This window comes from Carya illinoinensis, chromosome 5 (assembly GCF_018687715.1).
Source record: "Carya illinoinensis cultivar Pawnee chromosome 5, C.illinoinensisPawnee_v1, whole genome shotgun sequence".
In the NCBI taxonomy this organism is placed as follows: domain Eukaryota; kingdom Viridiplantae; phylum Streptophyta; class Magnoliopsida; order Fagales; family Juglandaceae; genus Carya; species Carya illinoinensis.
Window position 1 is genome coordinate 34,060,385 of NC_056756.1, and position 17,117 is coordinate 34,077,501.

The window sequence follows — 17,117 nt, forward strand, 5'->3', positions numbered from 1 at the left end:
CTTAACGAGATTTTAATCTTGTGTTCAGATGTTGAAGTGATTTCAAATGATTCAAGGTAAATTATAAATAATAATATTTTGTAAATCTAATTGAGATGTATTTAAATGTAAATAGATTAAAATATGTATTTAAATATATGATATAGATTGAGATGGATTTAATTTTTTATATGAGATTGAAATCCTATGAATAATTAGTTTAATATTGACATCTAAACATACTCTAAAGGGGGTGGGCGTTACTCCCGCCAAAATGTCCAGCTGGTCCTCGTCATTTCCCTCTTCGTTTTCTCCCAAAACGACGAAGGTCTAACTCAGCCCACTCAGCATACAAAGCATGTAACTTCCTTCAGTATACGGTCGCCTTCACTCGATGGCTCTGGCAGCTGCCTTCAACGCCTTTAAGTCCTCAAATCTCGTCTCGTGGAAACAAGTACTCTCTCTCTCACATCGCAAACCTTTGTAATTCGTAGTTATTTTTTCTGATCTCTTTGATCGCAGACTGGCAGGCTCCAGCAAACCCTTGCTGGATGCATAGAGCGGGCCGGGAAGACTCTGCATTCTGGCGAGGTTTCCACCATTAGAATTTGGCCGGACCTTGCCGGCCAAGGGAGGTATTTCGATTTCCGGTCCAATTTGATTCTTGCGTCCATCGATTTTGCCGAAGAGTCACCTCTCTGCACTACCCTTTGTAAGAATGGGTTCAGAATTCGAACCATTGAGCACTTACTGTCAGCCTTGGAGGCCACCGGGGTTGACAATTGCAGGATTGAGATACAGAATTCGGACCCTGAAGATGGTAACGTGGAGGTTGGTGCCATAATTTTGTAAAGATTTCCTGAATGGATCCGCTAGGCTCAAACTCAAGCTTGCTTTTCGGTAGCTTATGTTTCTCAAGAATTCCGCTCCGGATGAGGATACATTTCCTTTTATTTTTCTTAAAAAGACCTGCCTCTCTCTTATAAATCTTGTAGGTTCTCGTGCAAGCTTTTAATCATCATACTGTGAATGTATGTGTATAGTGCATTTAGGGTGTTATTTGATTTTCCATGCCCTATAACTTTGATTTTGAATATTTTTAACATAAACTTCCTTAAACATTTGACCAAACTGTTAAATACTCTTTTCAATCTCAATTCATTAGTTATTTCAGGAGGATATTCTTCCATCTATATTCTACTTTCATCTAAATGGATTGCCTTTTTTCCATACAATGAGCAGCCTGATTAACCTTTAGTTTAGCATGTTGAATATGACATCCTCTTTCATTTAGCTGCCCCTTTACATCTTCTATAATCTGTCCATATGTGCTCCAGCATTCCCCTTCATTTTGTGTTGCCTTCACCACAACCATACAATCACCTTCAAATATAACCCACTGCATTCCCAAGTCTACAGAATTCTATTGCTTTCCACAGGGCTAATGCTTCTGCAAATACTGGATCAGTTATATTACTAATAGGACAGCACATGACTGCTGTTACCTCCCCTGCCAATCTCTTATTATTGATCCTGCACCCATCTTTTTCAAAGTTTGATCCGCTGAAGCTGGTGGGGAACAATAATGTGAGAATAGTAAAGAAAAATAGAGAAACAATCACACAACACAAGATTTACATGGTTCAACAATGTGTCTATGTCCACGAAGCTGCAGATGATTTTTATTCAGCGGGAAGATGAAGCACACAGTGAAAAATACAAGTTTCTTACTCTTAAACTCTCCTACTCTCTATTGCCCCACTCTCTTTCTCTGCTGTTTTTCATCAGGCTGTCTGAAGCTCAACATCTCCACTGTTCAAAACAATGATATTTATATGTGGTGCAATGAAAAACCTAAGGCAGTGAATTTTCTGCTTGTTCACTTGAGCAAGGTGTCAAGTGTGACTCAAGCGAACTTTCTATCTGGGAGAACTCTCAAGGTGAGCTTTGCTCGAGCCCAATGTCAAGCGCCTATTAAGCAAACTCTTTGACTGAGTTTCGCTCGAGCTCACTATCAAGAGCTTGTCAAGTGAGCTCTCGGGTTGAGCTTTGCTCGAGTGATGTGTTGAGTGAATAACGAGCAAAATCTTGGGTTGCCTCCACTTAAGTATTAAACCAGGCTCCACACTCAACAGAAGCATCCCAATTTACTTTAAATGTATCTGAATGCGGTCTTTTTGAAACGACTTCCTCATTTTGCAGTGAGTTTGATCCCCCCTCACTTTCCTTCAATGTGGATGCTGGTGTTCCTCTAGCCATTTATGTCGTTCTGAACCAGATCTGTCACATTATGGCAGCAACTAATTCCATGTCAGAATCTTCTAAAGTGTTCATCAGCTTCTTCATAAGCTCCATGAAGTCCATTTCCTCACTTGGGGTTCTGACCAAACATCTCTAGCCTATGCGCTCCACAAGATGTGCCACACAGTTTCTGATTCACCATCCAATTATCATGAATTTAACAACCAAAAGTCAAATGGGCTTTGGCTAGAAAATACTTGGGCTTTTCCATCCATATTCGGGCCTAATGGGTCGAACCTACTCTATTTTGAATGTAGGTCCATAATCTCATATCCCTATCTACTCAATACTAGATCCTCAGACAATACGTAAGGGCTAATGGCCCAATAAAATAATCTTCCTTCTTGCTGAAACAAAATTGGGCCTGTGGTCCAAACTTGAAAAGCCTATATAATTTGGGTCTGGATGTGAGACTCTTACACTTTCTGATGACATTCAGTGAAACAAGGTTATATCAATGCACTGGATTTTAATTATATTTCTTTGGTGGAAGAAGTCAGTAAGAAAAAACAGAACAATAAAGTTTTAGAGGTGATTAAGAAGATGTAAATTATAGACGAATTTGTTATGGAGTGGAAGGCATCTACACATGAAAATCATGAGTATAAGTTTAAATCTGAACGCTTTATATTTTTCCCTCTCTTCAGAACTTTTATGGTATTTTGATGTGGGGCCAATGACTGATAATGCTTGCATTCAACATAGGAGACTGATAGTTCCCAGAAATGTCCACAAATGTTTATGCAGGTTCCCATTTTTGATGGCTCGGCAAACGAATGGGTAAGGGCAATTAAAGATGTTGGGTTAAAGGTGGCCACAGATCACTTTGGCAATAGTCGTGAAAAAATGGCCCCTTATGTGATTGAACCAGTGCATGTGTGGAGGAATGATTCCTTTGTAGCTGCATTCCCTTCAGAAAAGGTTCACATAACTTATGGGATCAACTTTTCTGAGGTACGCATTTGCTGGACTGTCAATTTCTGCTTTTCCAGTGTAGAATTTGAAAATTAAGAATTTTAGTGCCATTTAGTTGTATTTTCTTTTACCTTTTCTCGAGATTCTAGCATATATGAATCTTATTAAGGCTTATAAAGTCTAAACTCTTCACTTTTTATCTTCACTGAACGCTACCACAAATTAAAAAAAAAAAAAAAAATTGTGACAGCTATTAATGATCTGTAGATTATCCTGCTTAGCTAACCGGCATGTGCAATGGGAAAACTTTTGAGATTTATTGGGTTGATCCAAGTTTTCAGCATTTAACTTGTATCTCAGCGGTTGAATTGACATTTTTAAGTTTGGGATTGGACCAACTGTCAACAAATATCGGTGAGGTGACTTTGACTGTTATTAAAATGGTTGTCTTTTTAATCTGTGTTTATACAACTAGACTGTTGCTACACGGTGAAAGCTTCATAACCATATATCATTTAACCAAAATAAAAGGGTCTACTTGAAAGCATGGTTAAAGGCTTTCCATTTATATAATTTGGAAATTCTCATAATCAATTATCAAGTAAAATACTTGGTTAACACAGAATTCTTCTTCTTGTGATTGAGTAATTGTTGTACTGCCTGGTTACTAGGATGTGTTAGTGATTATTTTATCTTACTGAAGAATGGTGGGAATGTAATTGGGTTGATTCAGAAGACCTCAAACAGATTTATGAATGTCGGTTTTTAGTATTGAATTGTAGTTTTGCACATTATAGAGATGAGATTGAGCTTTCTTAATTACTAGGAGTATATATTAATTCCCTTTAAAAAAATATTACAGGTGCATGGCATTGGCTGCCAGTGGTTTTCTTCAGCTTCATTGGATGATTATTTCTATAGTGAGCAGATAGCTTCATCAAGAACCTTCTGCATTTATGAGGAGGTTTGAATTTAATTTGGCCCATTTAAAGTTATTGTTTTCCGATTACTGTCATAGTTTAATATTTTGCTTTCGAATTAACAAACAAGTGACTTTGTAATTAAAAACAATGTTACAAGAAGTTCTCTCTCTTTTTTGCTTTTCTTTTTTTGATATTGAGTTCCCTTTAATAAAAAAAAAAAATGTACTGAATTTATATTTAGAGGAGCATGGTGGCATCAATTTGATAATTGTATTTAATAATTATATAAGGGATAATTAACTCCTAGGGTTGGCTTGAGTAAGCCTTGGTCTTGGTGTATGCTCTTCTTTGGTTCAAGATTCGAACCCTTCGGTTTAAACAATGCCAATGATTTACCTAATTCATGTAATGTGGGTGCATTAAACAAGTTTAACGTGGTAAATGACATGTTGCATTTGCAGTCTTTGGGGTTCCTCTCCCAAACAATTATATAAGGATAATTATTGTATTGGTCTATGGGGGGTTTGATCGAATTACAAATAGTCCTTGCAGTACCCAATTCTAACAATTGGTCTGTAGGGGAAGTTCTGTATCAAATTAATCCCCTCATTCACTTTTTGTTATAATTATGATAGAAAATGCTGATGCAAATACTTATTTGCCATGTCACCGGCAATCAAGTTTGGAGACATGTTAAATATGCAGAGTTACCATGAAAAACTATAAAAAGCACAGTCACCTTGCTGCATAATACAAAAACAAAGAAAAGTTTAAAAACTGAATTAACCAAAAAAACTAAATTTTTAAAAAATAAACTAAAACAAAAAAAAGGTTGACGAAATTAACGAAACAAAAGAGGGAATCCATGAGAGGAACGTCTCCCTCTCAGGGTGTTTGTGGCCGAGAGGAGGATAGGTTGCCAACCCGTAAGGTGGCTTATGGAAGGTGTTTTAGGGCCCATTGGATATTCAGAATATCTCAATATATCTGTGAACCGTAGTGAAATAGTTTGAGTTAAGATATTTTATTGGGTTTTGGGAAATGAGAGAAAAAATTGAATAAAAATATTATACTGTTAAAAAATTGTTTGAATATAATTTTTTAATATTATTTTTTTTTTTGAAATTTGAAAAAGTAGTATTGTTTTTTATGTTTTGTTTGGGAGTTTGGAAATGTTATAATGATTTAGGTAATGATTAGATGAAAAAGTTGAAAATTTGAAATAGAAAAGTGTTTTGTGTTTGAGAGATGTTTGGGAAGGAAATATCTTAGAATAATTGAGAACAATTGTATTGCCAAACGGGCCCTTAATTATTCTTGTGATTATGTGATAGTGGTGAATCAAATAAGTAAAATATATTACAATGATACAAATTCCATTTTGTTGTTTTAAAAGTTAATTCACATATATTAGCTTCAAATATTCATCATAACAAAGTGGTGAACACATTATCACAAATATGTTATAGGAGTGCAGAATATCATATCAACAAAGTGCTGCTGTGGCCTTGAAAATTTGAAATGTTTGCAGGTTCTAGGCACTTTTGTATATTAAAATTCTCAAAAATTCTCATAATTTCATTCCCAAATATCGCTCAAACACAAAACACTTTTCGGTTTCAAATTTTCAACATTTTCATCTAATTATTATCCAAATATAAATACGAATACAACTTTTACAAACTTCAAAAAAAAATACAAAAATCAATACAAGTCTTACAAACTCCAAAACAAAAATAATATTAAAAAATAATATTCAAACAATAAAAATAATATTAAAAATTTTATAATATTTTTATTCAACTTTTTCTCTCATTTCCCAAAACCCAATAAAACATCTTCACTCAAACCATTTTACTACTATTCACAAAATTATGAGATAATCCAAGTGTCCAAACATGCCCTTAGTCATACATTGTACAATTTATGTTGCTAATGCTAGAGTTTACCTCGGAAAATCCATACAGGTGGAGCAAATGCGTAATGCTGGACTCATAAAAGGCGGCTCCCTAGAAAATGCCATTGTTTGTAGGTACATGCTTCATTCATATATGCATGATAGCGGCTTTTTTAACTGGACTGGGCACTACTCAACGTGATTTGTTCTTTAACATCACTATGATATCTAGAATAAGTGGTTGTGTGATAAAGCCCCTTCAATTACATTTTGAACAAATTGTGAGGAAGACACTGAGTATTTTGTTTTATCATTCTGAATGGTAGCTGGAAAACTTTCTTTAACTTTCTCCCTTCAAAGCTCCCTTCATAGAAAAATATTCCCACTGTTTTTCCTTGGATTCAGTTTTGTGTGAGTTAAGCAGTGAGTACATGCCCAAAGTGTTTTTTCCCCACCTCAAGTTTGTCAAAAGTACGAGCCTTTAAATTTGGGCATGAGGAATTTTAAATAGCTGTGAAAACCTTCAAAATTAGTTGGTTTTCCCTCCAATTTTGTTGCGTACTCAATCTTTGTTGTCTTCTGCAGTTTCGAAAAAGGTTGGTTGAACCCCCCGCTGCGTTTCCCTGACGAACCTTGTCGGCATAAGGTATTAGATCTTATTGGTGACCTCTCCCTTTTTGCACAGTTTGGCAGTCAAGGGCTTCCAATGGCACACATAGTGGCTTACAAGGCATGCATCTTCGCTAAATCTTTTCTTGCCTGTTTTATACTTCTTGTGTACTTTGGTTATGTCTATTGTTTTCTATTAATAAAATTTTACTCTTACCTTACTCTTACCTATCAAAATAATCTTTTATAAACTGTTTTGGCTGTTATAATTTGTTGATTGTTCATATGTACTATCAAGTTTGAATGTGATGTGCAAAACACTTCAACATGATATTGGGAGTTGTGATAGATTCAACTGTGAAGACAAGGACACGACTAGTACCCTGTTAACATTTTTATATCATTTTTTGTCTTTATTATTATTATTATTTCCCCTAGCTATCTTTAATAGGCAACCTAAAACATTTTGATCGAAATTGCTTGGTACTTTCACAAACCCCTTTTTGACCATGATACCCTGTATTGGACGCTCATGGCAGTACAGGCCATCATATTTTCTCCCAAAGTATCAACTAATGCTTTATGCCTCCTTGTATTGTTGTGTCTGAAACTTTTCCTATATGTAAGAAATTTATTGATATGAGAAAAGTGTAAAACCTAGTGCACAGAGCATCAAGAGAAACACCTAGCTATTAAAAGTAGAGAGATCCTGAACATTGTGGAAACTAAAGCTAGAAAGACAAGAATGTGCAGCCATCCAGTATACAAAGTTCTGAAAAAACACCGATAAAAAAGAAGACGAAGTCCTTAAAAAGAATGACCTAAGATGTATCTTTTCACAATCTTTGAAGTGACAGTCATTTCTTTCTCTCCAAATGCACCATAATAAGGATGTTTTAATCATTTTCCTCAGTGTTTTGCTTTGATGGCTACTGAATCACCCCTCCAACCTCGAGGGCTCTGCCACACCTCAAGGCATAACTCAAACAAGTTTAAAATGATCAAAGATAGAGTTCCGTAGGACACTAGTCACTTTGCAATGGATTAAGAGATGATTGACCTATTCCCCATTCCTCTTAGATGTAACACCAATCTAGCACAGACTCTTTGCTTTTCTCAAATTATACAAGGTGAGGATCTTCCCTAAAGTGCTTGTTAACGCAAAGGAAGCTGCTCTCAAAAGGGCTTTTACTCTCCCATATATTTTCCATAAAAAAGAGGAGCTATTATGGAGGAGTTAAAGCATTGTAGAACAATCTAATTTCAATCACCCCTCTCTAGAAAAGGTACCTATCATAGTTTGTCTTCACCAGCCTATCCCAACCAGATGACATACAACTGAATGAAAAACAACAAAAAAGTTCCACCTCACAATCATGTGATGTTTTAGTATCCGGGTGGTGACTCATTAATGAAAGTATTTTGAGAAGTAATAAGAATTTCATTAAAAATCACAAAAGTGAATTACAGATGTGGTACAAGAAATATGCCTATCAAGAAAGCAAAACCGATAGAAGAAAATATTGAAGGTCATCTACCATAGAAGTATATTTGGCGCACACAATTTGTATTACTCCAGGGAGGTTACCTTGAGAGACTGACCTCCACACCATACATCTTGCTGTTATCTTATCTTATAGTTGTTTTCCACCCAATATCTCATGAATCAGGAGAACTTCCCCCACTGTCTTCGAGTATTCCTCCACAAATCAACTCCAAATGTCCAATTAACCTCATTGGAACACAGCCAACCCCATGAGCTACCACATATGCTATCCATTACCTACCTCCAAAGACTGCCTGTCTCATCAACATACCCCCCATAGTAATTTTCTCATTAAATCTCAATTGAATAGGGATCAACTTTTGGACCTCAAGACCCCTTAGAGGGTGAGAAACACACCTTGGATGAGTTGACCAAGTGAGATTTAGATTCCACCCCTGTACCAAGTCATAGAAAATCTGGCTGTATTTTCTCCTAGTGGTTAGTAATGCTAGCTGGAAAGGGAAACAAGACATAAAAGTAAGTGGCAAATTAGATAAGGCACTTAATCAATTTTATTTAGCCAACTCCTAGGGGTTGGCTCTAGTGGTAAGGGCCTTTTTATTGAGGGGTATGCTTCCCTATGTCTAAGATTCAAACCCTTGAGTGTAAAATATTTTTAGGAGCCATGTTCCATTGGTAGAATGAAAATGATTTACTTGATCCATGTCATGTGAGTGAATTACACGAATCCAGAGTTTAACCAGGAAAAAGACATTGAGGTCTGTGGAGTCTTCAAGATTCCTTGTCATAAAAAATCATTTTAATCTAGCCAAACAGTGTTCGATCCTTTCAATATTTTCATCCTATATAAATTTAGCCTTAAAAGGATCTCCCAAGGGAAAACCAAGATAAGTTATAGGTAATGAAGAAATCCTAGAACCTACAATACTTGCCAAGCTTCACCTAAGAATAGAATGCTACATAACATTTATATAATAACACCAAGATTCAAAATTCTATAAACCAAACACTTAATCAATCTTAAATAAGGAACTTAGCCAACATTACAAAAAGAAGGATATAAGCATTATGCACATTATAACTATTGCTTTCCATTTTATCCATTAAGTGATCAAAGCACGTTTATGCTCTATATCAAGGTTGGAGATAACAAGGATCCAACTCCATTTTGTTGCCGTACAAGTGGAGTCACATTTGAGAGATGGAAATTAGATTAAGGATTCTTTCCATTGGATTAGTAACAGTCCGTTCTCCAAAGGACTAACTCAAAAGGGCAAAAGCATGACTTCCTTAAGGATAGAGACCAGGGGGAATTAAGGTCAGTTGCTTCGCGACAGGTTCTACCATTAAAGCATGCTCCGATCATGCCTAACCAGGCAGGGAATTCTCTCCTATCTCCGACCGAGCATACGAGCATAAGCTAGGGTGAACATAACATTAAGGCTAGCTAAGGATTGGACACCTCAGCTTAGGTGGGGACACAGGAATTAAGCAGATACTGAGGAATCGAAGCTGCAGTCTCAGCAACCAGACCCAACATCGTCAACTCAATCGTACGAATGCCTAATAAAGGCATTGGGTAGAGAGCAGAGGCATGGGTGGAGATAGATTGGTGGCTCTTGGATTTATTTAAACAAATCAAAAAATATGGCTGTCCCAACTCTCACATTGGAACCTAGACCATCACTAGAACTCTTGCTCTGTGTATCCTCCTACTTATTATTCTGGAGGTCATAAAAACATACGAACTGCCTACTTGCCCGACCATTATATTTAAAAAAATGAAAGCTGCTTGCCCTCTAGTCAATTAATAATGGTGCACTCAAATGGACCATTCTTCATGGACCACACATTGATGGTTCTTCTACTTTTAAGCTTTAGTATCATTGCACATTGTTTTATGACCCTGATATTTCACAATACATCATGCAATCATGGGACATTTTTCTTTCATTCATTCACTTCGTTCATTTCTCATAGAGAAATGTTTCATCCACAAAGGAATCTCACAAACTAGTGCTGGGTGAGGCTTCCCGGATTAGGTTTTGGAAGGATATATGGTGTGGGGATGAAGCTCTAAAGGACTCATTTCCATCTGTTTTCCGAGTGGCACGTAATCAAGAAGCTTCAATGGCGGATCTAATGATTCGCTTAGGGGACCAAATTTAGTGGAGTGTCACTTTCAATAGAGCAGCACAAGATTCGGAAATAGACAGCTTTGAGGCTTTTTTTTATTCTACTATATTTTGTGAAGCCGAATGGACAACATGTCGACAGACTGCGGTGGACACCGGCGGGTAAGGGTGCTTTCTCTGTTCGATCCTTCTATAAGTCCCTCACATATTTGCCAAATACCAATTCCTGTGGAGGAAAATTTGGATGAATAAGGTGCCTCCTAAAGCAATCTTGTTCACTTGGATAGCAGCCTTGGGGAAGATTTTAACAACCGATTGTTACGGAGATACTATTTGGGTTAAACAGATACTTTTAGTAACTTTCTATATTTAGATAGTATAGCAGATAAATAGGCTGGATGTAAATAGACTTAATGTGTAAATATGTAACGAGTAAATATGTATGTGTACAGTAAAACCAGCAGCAATTAGGCGCTGGAATCACGCTGAACAATCGGCGCTTTGTGTAAGTCTCTTCTATATAAATGAAAGAAATCAATGGAAAGAGGCATTCAGACCAATCTTGACACCGATAACCTGAGGAAGCGACACCTCGTTATCCTAGATTGGTTTTGTATGTGCAAGCAATCCGATGAGTTAGTGGAGCATCTCTTGCTACATTGTGAGACAGCTAGAGCCTTGTGGTTTGAAGTGTTTAGGTGAGTTGAGTTAACTTTTGTAATGCCTGCCATGGTGATAGAACTACTGGCTAGCTGGACACTTCCAAGAGGTGTCCCACAAGTCAAGGTTGTGCGAACGATAATCCCGATCTACATTATGTGATGCATTTGGCAAGAGCCTAATGATCGGACTTTCAAAAACAAGGAGCAGTCACCAGAGGAACTTCGATCTTTGTTTTTCTGTACTTTAATTATATGGGCCATAGCTTTAGATTTTAATGACCTGAAGTTTCATGAATTTCTTGTTTCCACTACCTCGACCTAGATAGGTTTTATCTCTTGTATATCATCTTGTGTATTTGGGCTATGCCTATCTCTATTAATAAACTTTGATTACTTATTAAAAAAAAAAAAAAAAAAAGGAATCTCACAAAAGTAAATTTACAAATTAGCATGGCTTGATGTGATTGATACCGTCAAATTGTAAAGTTATTTTTACTGTAAAATATATATGAAATCACATCAAAACACGTCAATTTGTAAGTTTGTGAAATTCTTTTATGAATCCAACACTTTTTTCTCATAACTTTTTGTAATGTGCATATTTATATGACATATAGCAGAAACATGTAACATAACACATATATTAAACCTTGCAATTCAAAACTATCATATAAGATATAGAAAAAGGCAACCCCAAAGAAAAGGTAATAATTAAATGCCTATACATGACTTAGAGACATTTTGAGAAAATCTTATCATTGAGAATTTGCAAACCACAAAGGCCTGATCATATCTACTTACCTTTTCTCCTCGTTTGCACAATATCATTTCTTCTTTTGCAACCCGTTGGAAGCATTCATAATTAGTGCTTTATTCTCTTTTCAATCTTGCTAAGGTTTGAATCTCTTCGTGTACGTGTTTCCTAAATGAATTCAGATCTGGTTTCTTTTGTTTAATAATCCTTTTGTTTTCAAAGAAAAACACCTCTTATGCATGATGATCTCATCACACCAATTTGATGAACTGGGTCCCAATATATTGAGCATTTGACTTGTGTTTATGCAACTTAATGAGCTATACCTAGCTGCACTTGCTCCCCAAACCTGCTCTAATTAACAAGTCCTTGAACAGGCCATTTTGGGTTGCTGCCTTAAGTCATTAGAGCTGCTGACCTCTATTACGCATTCTGCCTTGTGGCTGGCTGAATAATGAGAGGATGTGTGCTGGGCTTCCTATCATACACCTGGGGTAATTTTAGGGCCTTCTTAACATGGGTTTTTGGGTGTACTTCCTAGAGTTTATGGCCACTATAGGACCTCATGTTAGGTATGAACTTAGGTTATGAGACTGAACCTTTGAGGTCTCAAGATAGTACCAAGTGTGCGCGTACATGGCTGTGCAGTCAGCCTTGTGGGCATGGAGTTTTTACCCACTACAACTCCTTTGTGGTCACGGTGCTTCAGAATTCTCCAATGGACAACTCTTACCCTTAATCTTGTGTTACAATTATACCAGACATAAAATCCATACTCATGAATTCAACAATCTGCGTATGGTTTGATCATGCCATCATGTTAATTTTGAAACTGAAAACACCAGGAAGTCAGTTTGTTTCATCATAACACAACATGCATAAAATTTGACATTTAATAGCAAATCTTAGTTCTATATACAATCCATCATGCATGGATCATGGTGTCGCACTTATAAGTTAAAACCAAGCCTGAGAAAGCCTATACCTGGCCTCATAAGCAGTGAACTATGAAGAAAATCAATGAGAATCTGTCTATTTGAGCTTCTTTGATGGGGTGTCAGTTCCTTGATTTGTCTAGCCTCAAAATTTTGTGTTTTGACATATAAAACAATGAGGAATGGGTTACATGTTTAAAAGATAGGAAATTTCGAGTTCTAGGGTGAACACGTGAAAACTTGCATTAGATTCAGAGTGGAGATTCCACAATGAATTGCAGCTCCTAGAAACTCTTTGGGCTTGGAATTAGTGAAAAACATAAGTTTACATTTATGATTTGGTTTCTGGAATGGAAAGTAAAATGGTTATGTTTGAAATTGAAGAAAACCCTTAAATTATTCTCCAATCGAGTAGCGGCAAAAAGGGGAAAAGGTCTAGCAGACTAGGTTTCAAATTTTGAAGCCTCCAGTATGGACAAGTACGGTAATGGGGAGTCACTATTTCTTGATCAATTGTGAACTAGAGTGTCAGAAATCCAAAGTTTTCTCACCTCTGGGTTGCTGCAGATTTAGAGAAGGGTTTCCAATGCTTTCTTCTTGAACCTTGTTGAAGAAGTTGAGAAATAATGCCCATATCCCTTCCTATACTTGCGTAGGGGTCAGGCAAGTATAGGAAGGGATATGTTTTATTTTCTGGGCAGCAAGGCTATTGTTATATAGGAGAAAACCAACTCCAGTTGGTTTTAGAAAATTGTGGCATATATGGGAACTTAGAAGCTTTCTGTTTCTGATTTTAATTAAGGCGAGCTTCTAGGCATCATGGAAGAGACGGTAGACTTGTTCTTTAGGGTTTCTAGAGTATTAGAACTCTGATTTGGAAGCTGTTCAGTTTAGGCAACTTTTTCTATTTCTAATGGAACCCAATGTGGCAAGCTTTCTCTACTTGCCTTCTATAACAAGTATGCACCTAAAGCAAATCAATTAGACATTGAAATAATCCAATATCTGCTAGAATGAGGTAATTGAAGAAAGTTTTCCCAACTATTCACACCAAAAAGTTAGGAATCATAATTTGAAACTATAGGCACTTGGGTATGACAAGCTTTCTATATTATTAATTTTGCCGGCAGGGAACAACTTGGATTTTCCCAGTTGATCTCCAATCTAGAGACTGCTTCAAAACATTAAAAGAAAGGCAGTGCAAATGGTAAAGTTGCTCAGGTTTTGCCTCATAAAATAGCAGAATGTCATCCACAAAGAGAAGATCGTAGATGATAATGTCATTGGTATTCCTTGGTCTCATGGAGAAACCTAATAAGAAGCTCTCATTCATTGTAGTTGAGATCATTCTGCTTAAATTTTTCATCACAATGACAAAAGGAAACATCTTTGTTTATTTTCTTGTACTATTACACAATTGAGTAGTGCTTTTCCTTCACTTGGTACCTGCTTTGATGGTTCTTACGTCTGATAACCAATTACTTCATTACGTTTTAGTTCAGATTATGGTTTATATGTTCTGTCTAGTTGTGCATGACTTGTATTTTTGAGAAAACAAAACAAAGAAAAAAAAAAAAAAAAAAAAAAAAAGAATAGAGAGAGAAGATATGGAGAAGATTTTGGTAGTCTGAATGGGATAATGTAGGGGGAAATTTCATTTTGCACTCCCAAAGTAACATCCTTTTTTCAAATTTGCACCCCAAACTGCTCAACTTACACCCGGAATAATTACTTTTGATTAATTCTCATCTTGCACAATTTGACATACATAAAATATGCTCACTGAAATTTAATTAAAAAATAAAATAAAAATATAATATTACAGAATAGTAATAATAATATATAATAAAAATAAATATAAAAAAAAAAAAAACCCTGGAGCAGGGAGTGGCAGAGCCACAAAATGAGCAGTGGGTGCAATTTTGCACTCACTGGATTTTATATACAATATTTTCTGAATTTGCAAATTGTTTTGGTTACATCAATTATGAAAAATCTTTTTTAGAAAAAATATGACAATAAAAATAAGATTATTTACTTGAAAAGTCCATCCTAGTATGTCAAAAAAATAGCTATCCAATATGTCCAAAAACATGTGATTCCAACTCCTAAAAACACCCTAGCCAATTCATTCTCTAAACCATTAAAACAATCATGCCCAAAACACGAGTGCAAAGCCTATATTAATAGTAATAGTAAACTTCGCTATCACACATTTCTTTTAAAAAAGGATTGGTAATGAAACAATTATGGAATGCTTTCAGAATATGAAAACTTGTAGAAGACGATTTTAATAATATTTTTTTTGAAGTAATTTTTGTTTTCAAAATAGTAATTTCATGTCAATCTAGAGCGACCACGTGGTGGTGCATTCTAGGCCAGCATGGATGGCTAGAGGTGAGGGAGGATCTCCCCCTTTACAGCCCCATCAGTTGCCACCCCTCCCCTTGTGGTGAGGTTCTTGTTTGGTCTATTATTATTATTTGTATTGTTCATCATTTATGATTTATTAGACATGTTTTTTCCCCTTTTTGTTATTTTTTATTTTTCTATTTATCATTATTTAATTATTTTTGTTTTATATTTTTTTTTTTATTCTAACCTTGGATAGTTACGTCTAAAGTTCTTTTAGATATAGCTGTGTGGCTTGCAAATTGGGGGTGTTTTTGCTGGTTTGGCATGTAATTTGGGAAAGAAAAATGATATTTGCAGTCGTGGTTGTGCAAGCGGCGTGCAGTCGTTTTGAAAAAAATGAATTAATATGGGACCCACATGAAAAAAAAAACTAACTTTTTAATCGTGAACCCTACTTTTTTTTAAAGCGATTGCGCGACGTTTGCAATTCCACGACTGTATGTAGCATTGCTCTTTGGGAAAATAGGATTGAAACTTCTATTATTTGACTACAATACATTATGTTCATTGTTTCTTTTGAACCCTGTGGTTTATCAACAACTTCAGGGTTCTCACCTTGAAGTATTTATTTGAGTCAGTACATTTAAGAACTTTGTTCCATGTTGGATGTCGAACCTAGTAAGCATAAGTTCTTTAACAAGCCAACGTTTTTATTCCCCCTTTTTCTGTCCCCTGCTTGTAAAGTACCGTTGTTCTCCTTATTTTAAATGCTGGGCTGGAAACTTTCATTAACCCTGCAAATGTCTTAGTTTCTTCTAATAACTTGCACTAGCTTGATTACTACCTATTCCAATTCAATTCTTCCTGTTTCATCAATTCTTCCTGTTTCAAGTTTGAATGGTTGGAATATTTGAAAGCTCATGGAAAAGAACTTTGTGAATTTGTGCTACACTGAAATTTGCTTTGTGCTCATGGCAATACTCAAAAGAGACTTCCATCATGTAATGAATTCTTGTGATGCAGGGTGGCCATGCACTCCACGCTGATTTCGTACGCCGGTTATGTGGAAAGATTTAGTATTTGGGAAAACTTTTTCCAAACATGTTTCTAGGTTTTAAAAATATGATAATTGAAAGAGAACTTCCCGAAAACCCTGTCACCAACGTGTAGTTATTAGGCAAGGAATTTAAGCATTCAATTGTTTTAAATATAAAAGCCAGGCCGCAGATATTCAGCACAAGTCCTGCAAACATAAATGGACTGTGTCGTGTGCAAAAAGACTTGTTGAGGTTGGTGTGAACCGGAGAGATCATGCAAGGAGTTGTGTATTCTTTGAGGGAAAACAGAAATTACTGGGTAAATCCCAATAAGGTATTCAGTTTTTCTTTTTTCCAAACAAGTTTCAGTTGAAGTTAGTTTCTTCTCAGGTGAAAAAAACTATTATCCAACTTGATCCTGTGGACATACCCAACTCCCCGAGAATGTTTTGAGTGATGAGATACTCTCAACATCAACAAGAAAAATTCTCGGGGAGTATATTCTAAAGAAGAATTCTATAGATAAGACATTGTAGATAACACATTTAATAAAAATAATTTTTAAATTTTGAATATTACATATAAAATATTAGCATTTAATTGATGTGGATAGTGTGTTTTGGCTTGATAATAAAATAACTCAATTCTATTTTTGATAATAAGCAAAGCTTCATTTTTTATTTTTTTTAATGGAAACATATTTCATTTCATTCAATGAATCGAAATTAAAATTATGACTTATCAATACAGGCTATAAGGTTCTGCTTGGTAAGTGGGATGAAAATTTTGAGTTTAAGATGAAATATATTTTAATATTTATTATTGTTTTGGGATTTGAAAAAGTTAAGAAAAAGTTGAATTATTTATTATATTTTGTATGTGGATTTGGGAAAGTTGTAATGATGATATGAGAATTTTGAGTTTGAGATGAAAATTTTTTGTTACCAAATCGAACCTAAATCAAAATTATATATCAAACTATGCATCTGCCCTGGGGCATCCCTACACACAATGTGATGGGTATTGTTTTAACTTCTCAATAACTCTCTCCTAACAGAGAAAGCGTAAAAAAAGAACTGAAATGCCCCCTCTATCCTCCCAAGTAGGA

The 17,117-nt window shown here is 35.7% G+C and overlaps 1 protein-coding gene across 3 annotated transcripts; it reads left to right on the forward strand.

The window, feature by feature from the left end:
* Positions 1-240: 240 nt before the first annotated feature.
* On the forward strand, positions 241-16,371 carry LOC122311321 (probable UDP-3-O-acyl-N-acetylglucosamine deacetylase 1, mitochondrial). Of its 3 annotated transcripts, none has more exons than XM_043125849.1 (7): positions 241-433; positions 502-810; positions 2,986-3,234; positions 4,058-4,159; positions 6,086-6,150; positions 6,601-6,745; positions 15,996-16,371. In XM_043125849.1, the coding sequence occupies exons 1-7, from the start codon at positions 374-376 to the stop codon at positions 16,047-16,049; spliced, it is 984 nt and encodes a 327-aa protein (XP_042981783.1). In that variant the 5' UTR covers positions 241-373; the 3' UTR covers positions 16,050-16,371. The 3 variants fall into 3 exon arrangements, with proteins under 3 accessions (XP_042981783.1, XP_042981784.1, XP_042981785.1); XM_043125850.1 differs by having other exon boundaries at positions 3,004-3,234; XM_043125851.1 differs by having other exon boundaries at positions 244-433; positions 3,028-3,234.
* Positions 16,372-17,117: the final 746 nt, after the last annotated feature.

Excerpts from the sequence above, each read along its gene's own strand:
- LOC122311321 (XM_043125849.1), top strand. The coding sequence starts at position 374 with ATGGCTCTGGCAGCTGCCTTCAACGCCTTTAAGTCCTCAAATCTCGTC. Across the intron at positions 3,235-4,057 it reads ATGGGATCAACTTTTCTGAG|GTGCATGGCATTGGCTGCCA; the intron begins GTACGCATTTGC and ends AAAATATTACAG. Across the intron at positions 6,151-6,600 it reads GAAAATGCCATTGTTTGTAG|TTTCGAAAAAGGTTGGTTGA; the intron begins GTACATGCTTCA and ends TGTCTTCTGCAG.